This window comes from Sipha flava, unplaced genomic scaffold, assembly GCF_003268045.1.
Source record: "Sipha flava isolate LNK unplaced genomic scaffold, YSA_version1 31_pilon_pilon, whole genome shotgun sequence".
NCBI classification, from domain to species: Eukaryota; Metazoa; Arthropoda; class Insecta; order Hemiptera; family Aphididae; genus Sipha; species Sipha flava.
The window spans coordinates 58272-77797 of record NW_020273002.1 but is presented as its reverse complement, the minus strand read 5'-3'; the positions used below and the strand labels follow the sequence as shown (position 1 = coordinate 77797).

Sequence of the window (19526 nt, the reverse complement as noted above, 5' to 3'; positions counted from 1 at the left end):
AATAATTAACTGAGATGTTCAGCTAAGGTTAGCACTTTACCAACATATATATATTTAGAAAGAGCTTACAAGGAACGTATAATAATCATAGTAACAATGAAATATGGGTATAGATATATATTTATCAATTTATCATACATTTTTATTTCTAGTAACAAAATAAAAAAAGTTGGGATTTTGACCTTTAAAAAATCAAACTCTCACTTAAATTATAAATTGTTATACATAACATTAATAATAATACATAAGTAGTTATTTAATTTTCACAATATAAATAGGAATATTTTTAATTTTAATCAATTTTAATTTTGAGATTGGTCTAGTTGAATATAAATTAATATTTATAATAATATTGTTAAAGTAATAAAAATGAAAAATAAAACAACATTATAATGAAATTAGAATATATCAATTTCAAAAAATTAAAATTAAAATGTTACAAACTACTAGTAATGAATTATTTTTACTAAGAAAAATAATTAAACAAAAAATAATTTTAATGATTGAAAAAACACGTAATAAACTAACATGTTAGATACCTAATGATTTTTTCATAAAATTGCACATAACTGCAAAAGTTCAAATGCAAAAAACAAATGCAGTAAGTAAAATGCAGAAACTACAGAAACAAACAGTCTTTGTCAAGCATTCATAGTTTTCGTATACTCCCAAGGTTGAAAAAGTTTGTATACTTCAAACCATCTATAGTACCCGGGCGCGAAATATTCATGATTGGCATACCATACTGGCTTCCATGACTATCTAATTGGGCAACTGGTACATAATTTGTGACACCCATTGATTGTAATTTAGCTACGGTGCTAGAATTTGTGATGTCTAAAATAGGAATCACAAATGGAATACTGGAGTTTGTTTCTTGTTTGTGATTCACTAGTTTATGCCGCCTTAACATTTCTGGATTGGGAAATGATGATTTACATAAATTACATCTGTAAAAAAAAAATAGAATATACATTAAAACAAAAGAGTAAAACAATTATCAAGTTTTCTAAGATATTTCCCAGATTAAGTACATACAATTCAATTGCAGAAAAAAAACAAATTTTTAATAGATGGAAAATAAAGACTTCTATGAAAAAATTATTGATTATGGATTCATTGAAACATTTTTTATAAAATATAATTTAATTAATATAAATCTAAGTCAAAGATTATAAATTTAATTTAAATTGATTTTCTTTTATGTAAAAATAAAATGTGATAATACAACAAACAATTCATTATTAACTTTAAAAATATTAAAACAAAAATATATTAACATACACAACACAAAAAAATAAACCAATATTTTAATTTTCCAATTTTATTGTTTAAGAGAATGTCACACTTGCATGTGTTCTCTGTCCGACATACGTACAATAGAGCAAATTTACGTTCAGTGATTCAAATATAGTAAAGTTAGCTTTAATATTAGAGTAAGCTGACCTATAATCAAACTTTAAGTAAAGAACATTATCTGTGTTTTGTTGGTTGGTTTTTTACAATATTTTAACTTTTAAGTGTGTCATGATGAGTATGTTAAATATACAATTAAAAAAAAAACATCATTACTCATTAAAAAAAATTAAAATATTGGAAAAAACCAACCAACTAAACACAGATAATAATATTCCCTTGAAGTTTGATTATAGGTCAGTTTACTCTAATATTAAAGCTAACTTCACTACATTTGAATTACTGAATGCAAATTTGCTATGTTGTATGTATGTTAGACGGAGACAACACATGCGGGTGTAACGTCATCTTAATGTACAAAAATAAATCTATGCCAATTAATTTTAAGATGTTGAAACATAATTGATATCTTAAAATACCATTAAAGATACATTTTTTACTTTGCTATCTCTTGCATACAATTCTATGGTTAATACAAATAATTCCATATTCTAATAATAATAAGTTTAATAGAAGTACTAAAGAGAGTGTGTGTAATAAAAAGAGTAGAAAATAATATTTTAGCTATTGAAAAATAAGAAAATGCACATGTTCGAAATTAAAATTTAAAAAAAAAAAAAATTAAAGCCAAAACATGTCATTAGTTTAATAATTAAACACTAATTTAATATATACATGGAATCTATATTGCTATTTAAAATAAAACTAGATATAAAAAAAAATTTCATAATTTTTTTTAATTCTTAATTATTTAATAGCCAAGGAAAAGCAAGGCAAATCAAACAACCAAATTTAAAGTTTTTAAATTATTTTATTTCATTATTATTGTTATATCTCATTAATTAAAACTATTATAACTCAATATAGTTAAAGTTCTGATAATATTTTTATATTTCCATAAAATGATATTCCATAGAAAAAAATATTGCTCAACTTAGTTATAGCTATTAAGATTAAAAATACATTTAAATTAATATATGCAGAAAAAAATATAACTACTTACTTGTATGAGAAGATATGTGATTTATGTAAAGTAGAAACATGTTCATACAGTAAATCTATAGTTGTATACGTTTTTGAACATACTTCACAAGGCCATAACTTAGGTTCTGGACCAGTTAAATCAACAGTATCAACACTCTACAATAAAATAAACTTTAGTCATTAAAACATAAAATAATCCAAATTAAATGTTCTATTTTTTTATGAACTACAGTAAAACTTCCGTTAACGGTCACCTCTATGTAACGGTCAATTTGTTTGGTCCCGTCGAGTGTTATAGAAAAAATACAGTAAAACTTCCATTTTAAAATTTGTGTGACCTCTATATAGCGGTCACCTGGAAGGTCTTGAACTTCTGTTAACGGCCACCTCTGTAGGACGGGTACCTCTAAATAGCGGTCATTATTTATAGTCCCTTCAGTGACCGCTATATGGAAGTTCTACTGTATATCCAAGATTAAAAAATTTTATTGTTTATATCAAAATAAAAATCAATTTTCATAATTAAATTTATAATTATAATTTCACAAATAACTCAAAACACATTCTTAGGTCAAGAACTTAATGGTTTAAATGTAACAACATTTTATTTTGGCAAAATATTATATAACTCTTAAAAAATACATTTTTCAAATAATAATCAATAAAAACTCAAAATAACATATAAATCCTAACATGAACTTACATATATATATATATATAATTTTTTTTTTAATTAATTAGTTAAACCACTAAATTGTACAAATATGTACATTATAACTATTGTATGTAAATTCAAGTTATAGGAATTATATTAGAATATATTTAAAATTTTAAAATATTCATCTAAAATATAATAAATATTATAGATCAACTTAATTATATTATAAAATTAAAAGCTCTGAAAATTACCTTGACTGATTGCAAACATTTGTTTCGATATGGCAATGAAAACGTATTTATTTATAATTTTTTAAATATTTTACAAACAGTCATAATACTACACTGAATAAGTTTACCTTTTTTTGAACAATAGATACTTTATAAGATGTCTGATTAGCTACTTTAGCGGGTACATTATTAGGTACCTTGAGAGGTGATGTTGGAATAATGGTAACAGCAGAGTTTAAGCTAACTCCTAGAGGAAGATTGACAGAATTTTTTCCACTAGTTTCCACCTAAAAAAAATGTATTGATTCAATTAATTAATGTTTTAAAATTTCAAAATACTTTTTACTAAATTGTACGCATAAACTTACCCAAATAAAGTTATAATATTTAAGAAAATGCAATAACTGGTCAATCATCAATTTACTTCACATAATTATTTAAAATATAATTTATAAATAATTATTTTAATTTATCATATAGGGTGAAGTAAACTATTTTTGTCATATTATTTGTTAAATGTATAATATAATTTTCAGGTCAAGCTTGTAATAGGGAATTGCATTACACATTCAACAAATAATATCACAAAATTGCCTATGGCACGAATATACCTTACTTCACCCTAATAACTAATTAACTAAATAAAAAAGTTACATGAATACATTTTAAAATAACTCAAATTATCATGATAAAACCTTCTTATTTAAAAATGTATGTTAAGTGGAATTGGAATTTAGTTAATATACACTCATAACTTAAAAGTGAATAATAAGTATAGAAGTTCAATTAAAATAAATCAAATTATATTTTAATATTTTAATAAAAATTAAGTTCTTATGCTTCAATATTAATTAATTACAAAAAAATATTATTTTTGAAATAAAACTAACCATTTATTTCCATAAGATGGAATTAATTAAAAAAATGTTACTAAAATGTACTAATACAACCATAAAAAAAAAAAAAACATATATTTAAATTTTAAACCACCGTTAAACATACATACTATAATTTAAGAGTCTAATAATATGTTTAAAATACTGCATATGTTAATAAAAGAAATAGTATTATAATGTATTCAATTAAATAATTTGTGAAGTACATTTTTCACTGTCAAATTTTAACAGTGAAATATATTATATGACCTCCCTCTAACTTGATTTAAAAATATATACTTATTTTAACTATTAATTTTGAGTATTCATATAATGCATTAACAGAACATTAATATAAACACATTTATGCTTTAAAAATGATGGCTTAAACTTTATCAAAGTAACACTGGGTATTTTAATTATTTAAAAATATATTTAACTTTGTTATTTTGTATTTTTTTTTTTTCCCGTTAATAAATAACAATTGTTTAATTCTACGCAACCTATGCAATATAAAACTAATATTATTTATAATACTGTATTACCGTGCTAATAGTAAGTCCTCGTTTAGAAAATAAATTGACTACATCTTGTTGTGAAGAGTTGGGGAGACTTTTGTGAGCAGATGATACTGGTTTAGTAAGAGATTGCGACAAACATTTAACAACCTGAGGAGACTGTTTCAAGTTATTCGAATAACTTCTAGGTAAAAAATAAATACACTATAATACTAATAATCATTTTTATCTAACCAATTATTTTACTCTAAAGATTTCTAACCTATCTGTTGGTGTTCGTTTAAGAGCTGGAGATCCTCTTAAAGGCATAGATGCTGGTCTTTTTATTGAACCACCTCGAGTCGTATTCATAGAAACTGGTCTTCCTCCTGCACAATATTAATTATGAAAAATGTATTACCTCACTAACATTGTTACTATGATAAATTCATACTTGTTCCTCTCAGTATATTACGACCCCTCGTAGATAAGTGTGATGTGTTTGGCCTGATAATTGGCCGGATAGAGCGTTGCATAGGAACAGGCTGAGATGGCATTCTCAATGATTGTGTATACAAATTTGGTATACCACGTGGTGGTAAATTGTCAGGTAGTGGTGGTACACCAGACTGTAATATTTGGTCAAAACCCATTGTAGGTAAACTTTGAACCTAGTTTCAACAGACAAAAATTTCTTAGTCATATTTTGTATAGTATAGAAGTGCATAATAGTTCAATTATATTAATATATAAAATTAAATTTTTCAATTAACTGTTATAATAATTATCTAAATAATTAAAAATTTACTTGATGTGCTAATTGTTGAACAGGTGATGGCATAATACTGTGAATCAAACGTTGGTGATCTAAAAATTCTTGTTGACTTGATAATACTAAATGCTCACATTCCTTGAAAGTACATTTGAAATGCTTCATTGCTACTTTATGTTCACCTAATAACTCCGCAGAATCAAATTGAATTCCACAGACATCACACGATACAAATTGTGGTAAAGGAAATGGTGCACCATTTTGAGATAAAAAATTTGGTTGCCCATCTAGTTGTACAGGAGGTATATTAATTAAGTTAGATTTATGAGGTGCATATAACTCATCTGAAGAACGAACATTAACTTTAAATTTAAGCTCTTTGACCGGTTCTTTTACTTCAGCTTCATTTTGAGATTTAGATGTTGTAACACCATCTTTAACATCATTTTTTGTAATTACTATTTCATCATTGTCTTCTTTTAGAAATTCCTCTTTTAATAATTTTACTTTTAATTTGCACTCTTCTTTTTTTTCCATTGAAGAATTTTGAAGAGTATTTTCAGTTTTTAAATTTTCTATTGAAACTACAGATATAGTTTTGTCATCTTTCTTTTCATCTTTCACCGGTACAACTGGACTAGATCTTCCAGAAAATGATTTCTCAGATTCATCAGATGATATTTCAATATTATAATTTACACATGTAGGATTTTCTTCTTTATTTTCATTTTTCACAGGTGTAATTGTGCTAGATCTTTCAAAAAATGACTTTTCAGAATCATCTGACGATATTATAATATTATCAATAATGTCATTAAAGAAGTTTTTATTACTAGAGGAATTATTAGTACTAATTTCACTATTATCTTCTGAATTGTTTTTATTTTCATCCTCTTCTTCCGGTAGTACTTTATCATTTTCATTTTCATTATCTCCATCTTCACCAGAAACACTTTTGGATTCATTTAGAACATCACTTCTCACAACCTAGAATTAGTTTTTAAAACATAATACATAAATAAAGAATAAAAATATTAGAAGGATTATAACACTAATCTATGAACCCTTTAACCCGTCACCAACACACGCGTGGATTTATTCGTAAGAATCACGCGTATGGGGTATTTTTTGACCACAACATAATTGTTATGTGTTCTATAGGTATACTTAATAATCGAATAATAATTGTTTAAACAATATAAATATTTTATTTAATTAATTTTACTAATTTCTTGTGCATAAGAAAAAAATCGAATTTTTATGTAGGTGCATAGTTACTATTATATATATATACAGGGTGGAGCATAGAAAACGCATAGTTTTCATTATTGAATAACTGGGACATGGTTTGATAAAAATAAGTAACATAAGCGTTAAATTATAGATATTTTAATGCTGTTTTGGAATATACATGTTTTAATTAAGTTCGAAAAATAATGTCTTGGAGATGATGACCTTCTTGATTGATACAAAATTGGATCCTCTGCTAAAAGTTGCGCACGGCTGTCTCCAACATTTCATTCGGAACAGCTTCAATTTCCTGACAAATGGAATTTTTCAGATCATCGATTGTGTGATGCTTGTTTATGAAGAATTTTAACTTTAAATATCCCCACAAAAAGAAGTCGCATATCAATAAATCGGGTGAGTGAGGAAGCCAGTGAACATCACCCCATATCTTGAAATAACATGTCCAATACTTATTCAATGTTTTAAATTATCGAAAAAAAAATAGAACAGTTTTTAAAGTATCAACTTAATAAAAATTAAATACATAAAACCAATATTTTAGTTACAGTTTAATCAAGATAATTTAAATTAAAAGGAGTGTAAGGAATACTAGTTAATGAGATAAAAACTAAATATAAATTTATATTTAAAAGAATCTATAGACTAAATAATATCTGAATTATTAAGTTTAATTAGTAGCGAATTACTGACTTGATTTTTATTTGATAAATGTCTAAACTTACAATAAATAAGCACCAATGAAATGAAATTTATTAAATCCTAATAAATACAATTATTAAAAATAATAGTATATTCTACTTAAATTTAAGGACATTAATTAAAATTTGAACTAAAATAGATCATAGGTTTTCTTACTTTAAATGACTGTGTAGATTCTCTAGAAGAACTACTACTACATGACCTAGTCTTTTTTAAAGTCACTTTGATTGATTTCTCAGCTGCTTGTGGTTGTACTGTTACAGCGTCATTTCTACTTTGTTCATCATCTAAACATAAAAATTAAAAATAATATCAAATATTTTAAATAAAAGATAAGATAAAATGAATATAAAATTGAAAATTATTTTTAAGCTTCTAAATAAAAATTCTATACTAGTCTAATTTTAACAATAACTTTAGCAACAATTTAATCTAGTGTTGGTCATGCTTTTATAATTCAAAAACTTAAAATTTTCAAAATAAAGCTAATAACTCATTAGAATATGGCATAATTAATTTTACCAAAATATCTTAAATTTACAATAAGTTCAACAATATTACGAAACATTTAAACTTTGAATTATACTTGGGATGACTGATGCGGTTAAAAAATTGAATTAAAGATTATCAATATTCTAGGCATGCAATAGTTTAGTATGATAATCATCAGGGCTCATAACTTATAGCTCTAAAAAAAGTAGTAATAAACGCTATAATATGCTGTTAAAAATATTAATATAAGCGCTTAAACACGCACTAAAAATACAAAAATATACAAAAAAAATTTATCATGTAAAAAACACAATTTTCACTTATTTAAAAAAACATATTATGTAAAAAAATATTTAAACTCCTATTATTAAAATTCCGATCATGTTGCTATATGATTATAAATAAATATATAATTTAAACCAAAAAATGAAAAATTAGTTAATTAACATGAATTAATTACAAATATAAAAATTAATATTACTATGATTACTTTTTATCATCAAGAAAAATATTTTAAATGCTAAGCTGAAAGTATTAAAAAAGCAAAATAGCAAATAACAAATTTCTAAATATGCAAAAATAAGTCTGCAAAATAGAAAAAAAAGCAAAATAACAATTATACTTTGAAATATCCAAAAAAATGCAACATAAAATTTCGCATTTAGCTTCTTAATTATCTAAACAAATGTGTAGCTCACTTAGGTATATCTAGGACCTCTCAAAGAAAATATGTAAATACTATAAGTTATGAGCCCTGATAATCATTTTTAAACAAATTTGTAGTCCATAACATTGTACATACAAATAAATAAATTTTTATTCATTTTTAATTAAAAAATGTTCAAGTTTAGTTCAAATATAAAAGACATGAATAATAAATTAAGTTAGGTTTATTTAATGAAAGTAAACTGTATTTAATAATAAAAACCAGAATATAAACACTACTCAAGTTGTATATCTAATAATACAACAAATTTTTAAATAATCAAGGTAAAGAAATTAATGAAGATGCTTCTAAACTATTTGTATGTCAAACTTTATGTGAAAAATAAATATTGAACTATCAAGACCCAGGAAAAATTTAATATTTGTGGTCAAATAACATCGTTTGACTGCACTCATTCAAACGTTAAAATATTAATTTGAAAAATTATAAGCATCTATATTCATATTATTCTTAATTAATATTGAATAATTAAATAATTCAAATAGTTAGTGGTTTCTTTTAACTATATTATTAATCCTCACAATATAATTTTAATTTTATAAAAACCTGGGAAGCATCTATTCAATCTTACTTCAAGTTCAATATAAGTTTAGTTTAGTATCAAAATTAAAATTAAATACAATATAATCAAAAATTCAATTTGGCAAAAATTCAACTTGATAAAAATAATTAAAAATGTGATTTTATTTATAAATATTTAAATATTAAATTTTGGTTTAGTAACATTTATTTTAGCCAAATATTTTTAAAAAATAGTATAATACATACAAGTGATAGCAAAATACCCAAGTTTTTTTATTTTATAAAAATGTTTATACCACTAAAAGTGCTAAAAATAAATTTTCATACATAACAAAAAAAAAAATAAATAAATAATAATTTGTACAATTTTATTAAAGATCAGTTCATAATATTAAGTCATTATTGATTTTAATTGTTTAATATCATAACATATACATTCATGTATTTATTTATTTAATTTAAAGGATAATCAAAACAATATTAATTCTCAACATAACTTCATTAATGATTCTTAGTCAATACTCATAAACCTTACACTATAAGAGATACTTATATTAGCTTTATATACATATTAAAATAATTTAAACCAGGGACCAAGACCTTAAAGTTCGGATCTTTCAAATATTTTTTAAGGGGTTTAGGTTAAATTTCGGGATTTCATAAAGTTAAAAATTTAAGTTCCAGTTAGAACTGGTTTAAACCGCTAAGTAATATAGTAATTTTAACTAAATTTACTTAGTAGTTTAAATATTATCATATACAGACTTGGGTAGTAATACAATATTCAGAATACTTTTTAAATACTTTTTTTGAAAGTATTCATAAAGTGTTTTGAATACTTATAACGAGTATTCTGAATACTGTATTTTGAATACCGTTAAATCATCTCTTTTTTAAATGATTTTATTACTATTAACTATACCCTAACTTGTATAAGCTAATATTAGGTATTTATTATTGTTGTAAACCATTAACTATAACAGTTATGTAATATAAAAATACAATAAAATAACATATATTTAGCCTACAATTTCAAATATTTCTGTTGAGTGGACATCTATTATTTTTATAGTATGATAACTAAAAGTATTTTTAAAGTATTCGGAATACAATTTGTACAAAGTATTTGAATACATATTTGGAATACAATTTGTACAAAGTATTTGAATACATATTTTGAATACTATTTTTTGTAAATATTTGAGTATTTACTCTAAATACTTTTAAAAAGTATTTTACCCAAGTCTGATCATATTTATTTATAAATAGAAATTTTTTATATTATACAAAACCAAATCAATAATACGTGTAGTGTGTATTGTTTTGTGTATAATTTGTATATATCAAACATTTAAAAAACCCATTATCATTTTTGTTAAAGTAAAAATAACTTTTAAATTTATTTATAGAAATTATTTATACAGTTTTTACGTTCATGTAATTCATATTATTGTTGTTGATCATTGACCATTGTCATAGACTGTTAAGGTACCCAAAATACAGATGATGTGGCCGAAAATAATATTACATAGTTACTACATTATATTATATAAAATATAATTTTTGTTTCTAAACAATATATATTTAGTTTAAATGTTTAAAAGTTACTATTTAGTTTCTAATACAGTAATTTATTTCAACTTAACTATTTGAAAACAAAAAAAACTCTAAAAACCCAGTATTATTTAGTTTTTTTTTTTTATAGGAGTTTCGATTTTGGTTAAAAGATCTTTTAAAACTGTAAAATACAGATAAGAGTTATTTTCGGTTATTTTATTTACCCAAGATTATAGGTTCACTAACAGGTGCATTCGGTCCGGTCTCAGTCCCTGATTTAAACTGATATCATTAAATTTATTAAATCAAAATCTAATAATTATAATTAATGCAACTTTTTTTAAAATCTGTTTAAATAATCTGATAAAAAAAATAAATACTTGTATTTTTGATATTATATATTTTCTTATATATTTTATTGTTATTAGTACGTATATTAATATGGTAATAAAAACTATCTTTTGATAAAGAAGCTGATCTTCGCTCAATTTTTTTTAATTATTAACCTATATGAGTCATCCTTACCTTGTTCCTCACCCAAATTTTATATAATAATAAAATATCATAAAATTTCATAATAATAAAGTTACTATCTTTTACTCAACCAATTACAAAGTATTTATATAATTAACACAGGCAGGACAATACTATATGATACAACTTAGGAACAGCAAAACATGGCTGGGTCAGCTAAAATAATATATTAATAACAAAGTTAAATAGTAATTGTTAAATTTACTACTTCGATAAATTCTAACTTATTCATTAGAAATTATTCTTAATTCACATTTAAGAACTTCACAAGACATATATATTGTAGTCACATTTATTCATTTACTTTGCTTTTGTGTTCTACTAAACTCATATTACAAGTTTTTTTCGCAACAAATGACAAATTTCCTCTGAAATATGATGGCTTGAAATTCATAGTGCGAAGATACAGGGTTATTGATTAATTTTTATTTATTTCTTGAATTGTTTTTTTATTTTTTTTCATGATTATCTTAACCAAATAATGATAAGTGATTAGTCAGGTCTATACCTGGCAAAATATCAAAAGCAGCTTAGCAGTAACTTCTTCTCAATGATGTAAAAAATTAAGTCATATGATCACTTTTGTTAATAAAACTTGATTATGTTCAATAAAGATTTGATAATTTTCAATTATTGGTGTGGTAATATCAACATGATTTGTACATACAATTAAGAGATTTATTTTGTTTTTCTATTTGAGTATACTAAATCAGTGGTTTTCAACTTTTTTAACAATGCAGCACACTTCTTCTACAAAATGTTCACGGCACACCAATCCATATAATATTGGAAGCATGTTATATATATTTATAGGTACACTGTTTACAGTCTACTCTTATAAGAAGGATAATTATTATGAAATACATTAATACAATCAATCGAGACAGCTGCAACAGGCATACTTACAATAAATAATATTATATGCATCTAAGATTAATTTGATCAGTTTTGACCTAATATCAATAATAATAATGGTAAATACATATGTATTTATAAAACAATTTATAGCAGCACACTTTAAGGGCGCTCATGACAAACGAGTTGAAAACCACTGTACTAAATTGTTGTGCATAAATTTGACTTTATTTTTAGTTGCAACATATTTTGGATTGCTCTTTTTATTAGCACATCGAGTAAACAACAACATTTTTTTGTCTCTTATTTAAATTGTGAACTTAATTAAAACTTTTGTACCAATTTTCTATAAATAAAACTCACTCAAAATTTAAATAATATTTTATGAGTTAGATACGGTAGTTTCAGCAATGATTTCTTTACTAGCATACAATTTCTATTGACAAATATGTAATTTATCTAAACACAATTTAAATATCTTGATTCCATGTTTGTGTCTTTTTTTTTCAAATGCTAAAATTTAATTATCTGATTTAAATCTAAAATAAAATTATTTTATGAACCATTACTTTCATCATTGTTATCTTCCTTAGGTTCTACACAGTCTTCATCACTAATGCTGGAAATATTCCTATTTCGTACACCTGGTATTACATAATCTGGATCCTTGCAATCATCATCTCCTATCATATCATCATCTACAACAATATTCGTTCAACGAATATAATAAGCATAGCTTATCAATGTTTTCAAAGATGTAGAATCAAAAAAAATTAAGAACATTTAATTTTAACCAGTTTTTTATTTTAAATCTATACACCAAATAACTAATTATATTTTAATTAAAAACAATTATTCTTAATTATACACATTAATGTTAATAAATAAAAAAATGAATTAACTATTCTTTAATTTTTTTAAAAATAAAATTAATAAAATTAATTAATTAAATCAATTAAAAATATATTTTTTTTTACCTTCACTCTCTTCATTGGAATCCCAACTAATCTCTTCCATTTCTAGTTTTTTGATTTCTGTTAAATAAATAATAAAGGTAAATTAATATTTATTAATTAATATAATATTATGAAGTTAGATTAAGTTATTATTATTATAAGGTATTATAGGCAATAATAACATTGTTTTCAGGTACTTCCATAATATATCTACAACTACTCCAGAGCCTTGGTTGGGGGGGGGAGGGGAACAAATTATAATTTAACAAAATCTTATAACAAAAAGAAAACAACAATTTAGTCTGTACCAAAATGTGTGCTACGCAATTCATGTTTTGAACATTATAAAATAATAATATTATAGTATCATACCATATTATATTTTATATTAATATAGTTTATTTATAGCCTTATTGATTCTTCATAATATAGATAGCAGGTACATCGTATACACCTTCATACCTCTATGGCGGTAAACAATCACTTTGTACGGTCTATTGTTTAAAATGAGAAACGCGGACACTTTGTACAGCTGGATAAAAAATTACGTTTCAGAACGCAGACACTTTGTACTATTAAATACATATTATGTACATTTATATATATTATATACGTATAATATATATTATATATACAATGGTAGTGTGGACTACAGTATAGGTAAAATTTTGAAACTAGCATAATCCGTAAAATATACTACGATATGGTATTTGCGGTGTTAAGATTCAGACCTAGTCATAGTATACATTATATATATAATGCACAGTAAAATTTTATATTTCATTTTATAGTAGGTATGTTATGTATTATAATAAAAAATAAAATTGCAAAGATTTTTGTTATATAAATTAAAAATTAAAAATCTAAAAATAAAACTAAAAACAACATGTAAAATAAATATAATTTATTGAATTTGTTTTTGTTGATGCTGATTACATAAATCAAATAATTTACTATCTTTAGCCTTGGATATATGTTTCTTATTCAGTCTATTTCCACATTCATCCAACTGGATTGCCCGTAGAACTGTCCAAAAACTCGGATTAGTTGTTCCAACTAATTTATTGAATGAACTATTCCACCCTTCACTGAAATCCGTTCGTTTTTTTTATTTAATTTTGTGAGACCAAGTTGTTGAACTTGTCGCCATACAGACTGGCATAAATGAAAAAACAACCTTGAAATAGACTGCATTAAAAACTCGATTTATAATAATATAATATACGTAAAGTTTTACATGGTTTTACCTATACTGCAGTCTACATTACCAATGTATATATATATTATATGTATAAATGTACATAGTATGTATATAATAGTACAAAGCGTCCGCGTTTTGCATTTTTAGTGTTCGACCGTTCAAAGTGACCTAGAACCCTCTATAGCTCTATCTACATACTTGTGCGTGTCATATAATAGTCCATATTATAATAAGCATTTTTTGTTAACAATATAAATTTTTCTTATAAATATGGTACGAGCTGGAGGGGGCCCTAGGCCCCCTGTACTACTTCCATCAATGGATCAGCCCTCAACAATTTAACTGTATGAAATACACTAATGATATATAAATCTCCAACAAACCCAAATAGAATATAAGACAGTAATATACTAGCAAATAAAAGCTGAAGATCTTAATCAATCCCATTATAAGAAGATATGTTGTGTATTTATGTTTATTGACCAAAAAAAAATATTTTGAAATTTAAAATATTAATTACTAACCTGTTTTTATATTTTTTTTTTTACTAGTTTTCACCATTTTGGTTTTTTCCTCAAACAATCCTACAATAATAAAAATTACTATACATTAAAAATATAGCTAGCTACTTTATTATTTTTCACATAAATAAATATAATCCTACCAATACTAAACAAAATAGTAGTTGAAGATAATGATTTTTACCCAAAAAAAATGTTACTATTCAATTATTTAATTTATGATTTGTATAAATACTGATCTTATCTCTCAACTGACAAGATAATTTTAAATTTACTCTAGGCATTTGGAGTACACAAATGAATAGATGAAATTAATAGAAATTAATTAGAGTTGAATGAAATAAAACTAACCTGGTTTTTTATTTTTTTTTTTACTAGTTTTCACCATTTTTGTTTTTTCCTCAGACAATCCTACAATAATAAAAACAACTATACATTAAAAATATATCTAGCTACTTTATTATGTTTGACATAAATAAATTTAATTCTACCAATACTAAACAAAATAGTAGTAGGTTATAATTTTATACACAAAAAAATGTTACTATTCAATTATTTAATTTATGATTTATAGAAATACTGATCTTATCACTCAGCCGGCTAGATAATTTTAAATATACTATAGGCATTTGGAGTACATAAATGAATAGATGAAATTAATAGATTAACTATTTGAAATGGATGGACAATAGAAAATCATCAGGAAGGCAGATATAATAGAACAAAAGTTATTAGCTAAAATTACATTTCTGCGCTTGTCTTAAAATGAGATAAGGATGTGTGCGAGAGTAAAAAAAAAATCCATTAGAACCGAGTACACAGAATCAATACTAACAAGCAGGCGAACAGCAATAAGTGAAACCGTTTCAAAGTGAGAGTAATGATTTCTATCATATATTTATATATAATAAACGGGATAAACCCTTTTGAAAATACAGTAGAAGAGAATGACATAATATTTAGTAATTATCAGTAATAACTAGGGAACGGATTTATATGTAAATGCATATTTTTATTAAAACGAGATATTTAAGATTCGATAAAAAATGTTTATGATTTAAATCATTCCTATTAAAATTATGATACTTTTATTTTACATATTTTTACATATTTTGGTATAACTATATATATTTTTACATATTTCACTAATTTTTAAATATTTTTAAACATATTTTTATCATTTCATCATTCATACGTCTTCTTCGTACGAAAATACAAGAAATTATTTCAAAATTAGATCCAGAAACTTTTATCGCTATTGGAAAAGCTCAAAATATTATGCAAAATGAATCATTGAAAATAATTTAATTTTAATTAAAAATAATTTAACAAAATTATTAATAAAAAATATGTCCACAAATAATAGTATGCAAATTGTTGAATCAGCGATTAAAACTCGTAAGCGGACCAATAGATGTTGTAAAAAAGAAAATTCATGCTGTTACAGAAAAAAATTCCAGGCAATATTGATTTTAAAACAATCAATGACATAATGAATGGCAGAAAACCTTTTAAAAATTTGGAATTATCACCTTCTGATAGTATGCACTTGAAATATGCTTTTAATACATCAGTTGATGTGAAACGATAATTTAGCCGTTTTAAAAATATTTTGTTACCTAATAGGCGACATTTAACATTTGATAATTTATAAGATATGGTAATAATTCAATGCAACAAATCTTTTTGATAATTTAATAATAATAATCACTTTTTTTTTAAATTTTTTTCCCCCACATATTTGGATGTTTTTAGCACATATTTTGTAAATTATACTTACATATATATGTACATATTTCTGTATTTTTATTACATATAAATCCGTTCCCTAGTAATAACATATAAACTATTTTCATACAATTGAAAGATGAATATAAATAGAATCAATAATAATAAAATATAGATTTACAATAAAATATCATAATGACAAGAACATACGTTAGACGGACTGTAGATGATCGATAAGGACATAACATATTGGGACTACTTAAAACCTAATGAATAGACGGTAATCGAAGGGAAACCGCCTAACACAGCCAAGCATTTCTTAGTCATGAAGATCAGCCTCTTTCAACAGTCAACCACCCCCGTGTTGCAGTCTCGGAGACACATGCTACACGACACAGGTTGAAAAAGATCTCTTGCGATACCGATACGGTATACACTCAGTAATGTTCGCTTGAAAACATAAGAAAAAAAATAGAAAACTATAAGGAGCCTGGCCGAGAAAAGCGGGGGTATAGAGCGTTACTGACAAGATAACGATTTGCATGCCCTCTTGGAAAATAACTAAAAATGTTGCGCTCCCGCACTCACTGAATATTTCGAGCATCCAGCCGGCTCTTCGGCTCGGCCATAATGTTATACGTATAGGGGAAAAAATAATAACAATAACGGTCATCGAAGGGTTAATCGCGAAAAGCAGCGGTCCGAGCCGGCGCGTCGACGCACAGAAGCGATGTTGTTAATTATAATATAACATAACCTGTACACGACGGTGGCGCCCACTCGTCGAAAGCCTACAGAGAATAATAACTAGACATATTAATTATTAATAATTCTACTTATTACCGTTTCGTTCTTATATAACACGACGTTGATTGCCGGGTAAAACCTTAGTGCGGCGCTGGCGTTTCGCCGGTTTACCGGGAGGACGACGACCGCTGACCGTCGATATCGTCACAATGTTCGCGTGTTGGTGTCCGCCTCAAAGCATGACCGACGAAGACGCGAACATACCAACCCTTCTGCGTTTGCTATCACGGTGAAACGATCCCGTTCGGGTACGACGAACTGTATGCGCACCGCCGGGGTACTGCTGTTGCAGTTATAGTTGCGAACGGAACACAACAATAGCGGCGATCTCGAAAAACGCGATCCGAGTTACCGGGTGACGACTGGACGGACCGTGACACGTGCCGTAAGTGCGAGGCGCACAATAAATCAATATCGATTCGCAATTATCGGTACACGTTCGCGCGCGCCGAATAGTTAAAACCGCGAGTGCGCTGGGGCGGAGGGGCAGGGTAACTCGTGTACACGATGGGCGGGGAACGGGGACGACGAGAACGGACGGCAGTCGACGTCGGAGACGATCGAAGTACGCGCGAGGAATGGCGGAACAGTGCGAGCGGCCGCAGCGTGAATTCGGCGGCGAGGTACACTTGCACGAAGCGGTGTCGCAGAGTTGGCGGTCATGACCGATTCGACGGCGACGAGCGACGACGACGGCGACCGTTGCTCGTGGCCACCGCCTAGCGAAACTATTCCATCTCTTCCCCTCCCTTCATTCCCTTACAGCCATTAGGCGAATACTGACGGTACCGCCACGCCAACGAGTGCGTGTGCGCCGTGCTCTAGTCCGAGCGGCCATCACCACCGGTACAAGCGAGAAAATAGCGATAGCTCCGATTGCCTCCGCCTTTCCCGACACACTCACTCGCTCAACCTCATTCACTCACTCCTCTCTCTTTCTCTCTCTCTTTCGGTCTTTCTGGCGACCGTCACGGCCGCCAACCGATATGATATTTTATTATTAGTAATTTTTTTTTTTTCCCATTCCCGCAGGTCGATGCGACCGTCGACGCGCGTTCGTTTTTCGTTGCCACTCCATCACCCTCCGACCGCTCACCGTGACACCTCAACTCCACACTCGCTCGTTCGCTCGCTTGCGACCTCTCCGCCGACGGCGGCCAGACCGTACTCCGCAAACGAGTTATCGATCCGAGCAACGGCACGAGTGCCCGCACCTATCGCCCCGCACGTATAAAGCGTCGCGCGTTTGTCCGCGTTCCGTGCGCCGTAGACCGGTTGTTGTCGTCACACGCAACGATTTATTTTTTTTTTTCGTCCGACGTTTATTCGCCTTCCCGCCCGCCTTCCCGCCCTCTCCGCCCTCTCCGCCGCCGACGGCCTATTTATTTTTTCTCCGTCCCTCCGTCGTCGTCTGTTTTCTTATTATGTATTAGTATTTTTTTTATTTCTACGTTTAGAAAACAGCAACGAAAAAGCTTGTAATAATAACGATTGTAGTGTGCTGATATATTTATATACAATCATATAAACAAATAAGCATATAAAATTATGTAAAAAATATTTTTTTTAATTATTCATTACGTTTAATTAAATAACTTCTATTGTCCACATAATCAATCTATTTTATCCGTAGTGCATCGATTATCACTCTATCCTTAAGACAGTGAATTCTTTGTTTCATCTTAATGTATTTATTGTAAATTCATTATATTTTTTTCCATGTTGGAGAAGTTTCATGTCATCCTCAAATTTGACGTATTCTTTTTGTAATAGGAATATAAATTCAAATATACTGGGATGATTTGGGAAGGCTGGGCAAGTTGATGATATTTTTAAACTTAATAATTAAATTAATTAAATTAAGTTAATGCACATGAGAATTACATCAATTAAGTTAAAAAATATCGTTAACTTAATTTAACTCCAATTAATAAGTTAAGATAATTAGAAAAAAAAATTTAAATTAAGCACTGATATAAGTGATATATATTAACAATTTACAACGGATCTTATTTAACATTAACGATAATGAGAATGCAGAAAAAATCTTATTAGACTCCAATTAGAGTAAAAAAATATGCATTTATTTATTGGGATTGTTTTTAAGCAATCAAATATCCAAATTTATGGTAATTTATGTATCGTCTGTTTTTATTCATTTTTTATACAAATCCCATGTGATCAATATAATAACCGAGATTCGGAACTTTAAGCATTTGCATATTTTTTCTAGAAAGTGCATAT

General features: G+C 26.8%; 1 protein-coding gene across 6 annotated transcripts; it reads right to left on the bottom strand.

Annotated features, from left to right (window-relative positions):
• Positions 1-521: 521 nt before the first annotated feature.
• LOC112686628 lies at positions 522-18031 on the bottom strand. 6 transcript variants are annotated; one of them, XM_025559003.1, is made up of 12 exons: positions 17319-18031; positions 14751-14810; positions 13047-13103; positions 12639-12767; positions 7539-7669; positions 5469-6419; positions 5115-5331; positions 4944-5049; positions 4709-4862; positions 3417-3575; positions 2420-2556; positions 522-950 (listed from the first exon to the last, which is right to left on the bottom strand). In XM_025559003.1, exons 2-12 carry the CDS (start codon positions 14785-14787, stop codon positions 650-652), a joined length of 2379 nt encoding a protein of 792 aa, XP_025414788.1. In that variant the 5' UTR covers positions 14788-14810; positions 17319-18031; the 3' UTR covers positions 522-649. The 6 variants fall into 6 exon arrangements, with proteins under 6 accessions (XP_025414788.1, XP_025414791.1, XP_025414787.1 ...); XM_025559002.1 differs by having other exon boundaries at positions 524-950; positions 4709-4865; positions 17319-18029; XM_025559006.1 differs by lacking the exon at positions 12639-12767 and having other exon boundaries at positions 523-950; positions 4709-4865; positions 17319-18030.
• Between the last annotated feature and the right edge of the window lie 1495 nt (positions 18032-19526).

Bases quoted from the DNA above. Each gene is read 5' to 3' on its own strand.
- LOC112686628 (XM_025559002.1), bottom strand. From the start codon at position 14,787: ATGGTGAAAACTAGTAAAAAAAAAAATATAAAAACAG. The intron at 4,866-4,943 runs GTTAGAAATCTT...TTTTTTACCTAG, and splicing joins AAACGAACACCAACAGATAG to AAGTTATTCGAATAACTTGA. The intron at 2,557-3,416 runs GTAAACTTATTC...ATTTTATTGTAG, and splicing joins TATCTATTGTTCAAAAAAAG to AGTGTTGATACTGTTGATTT.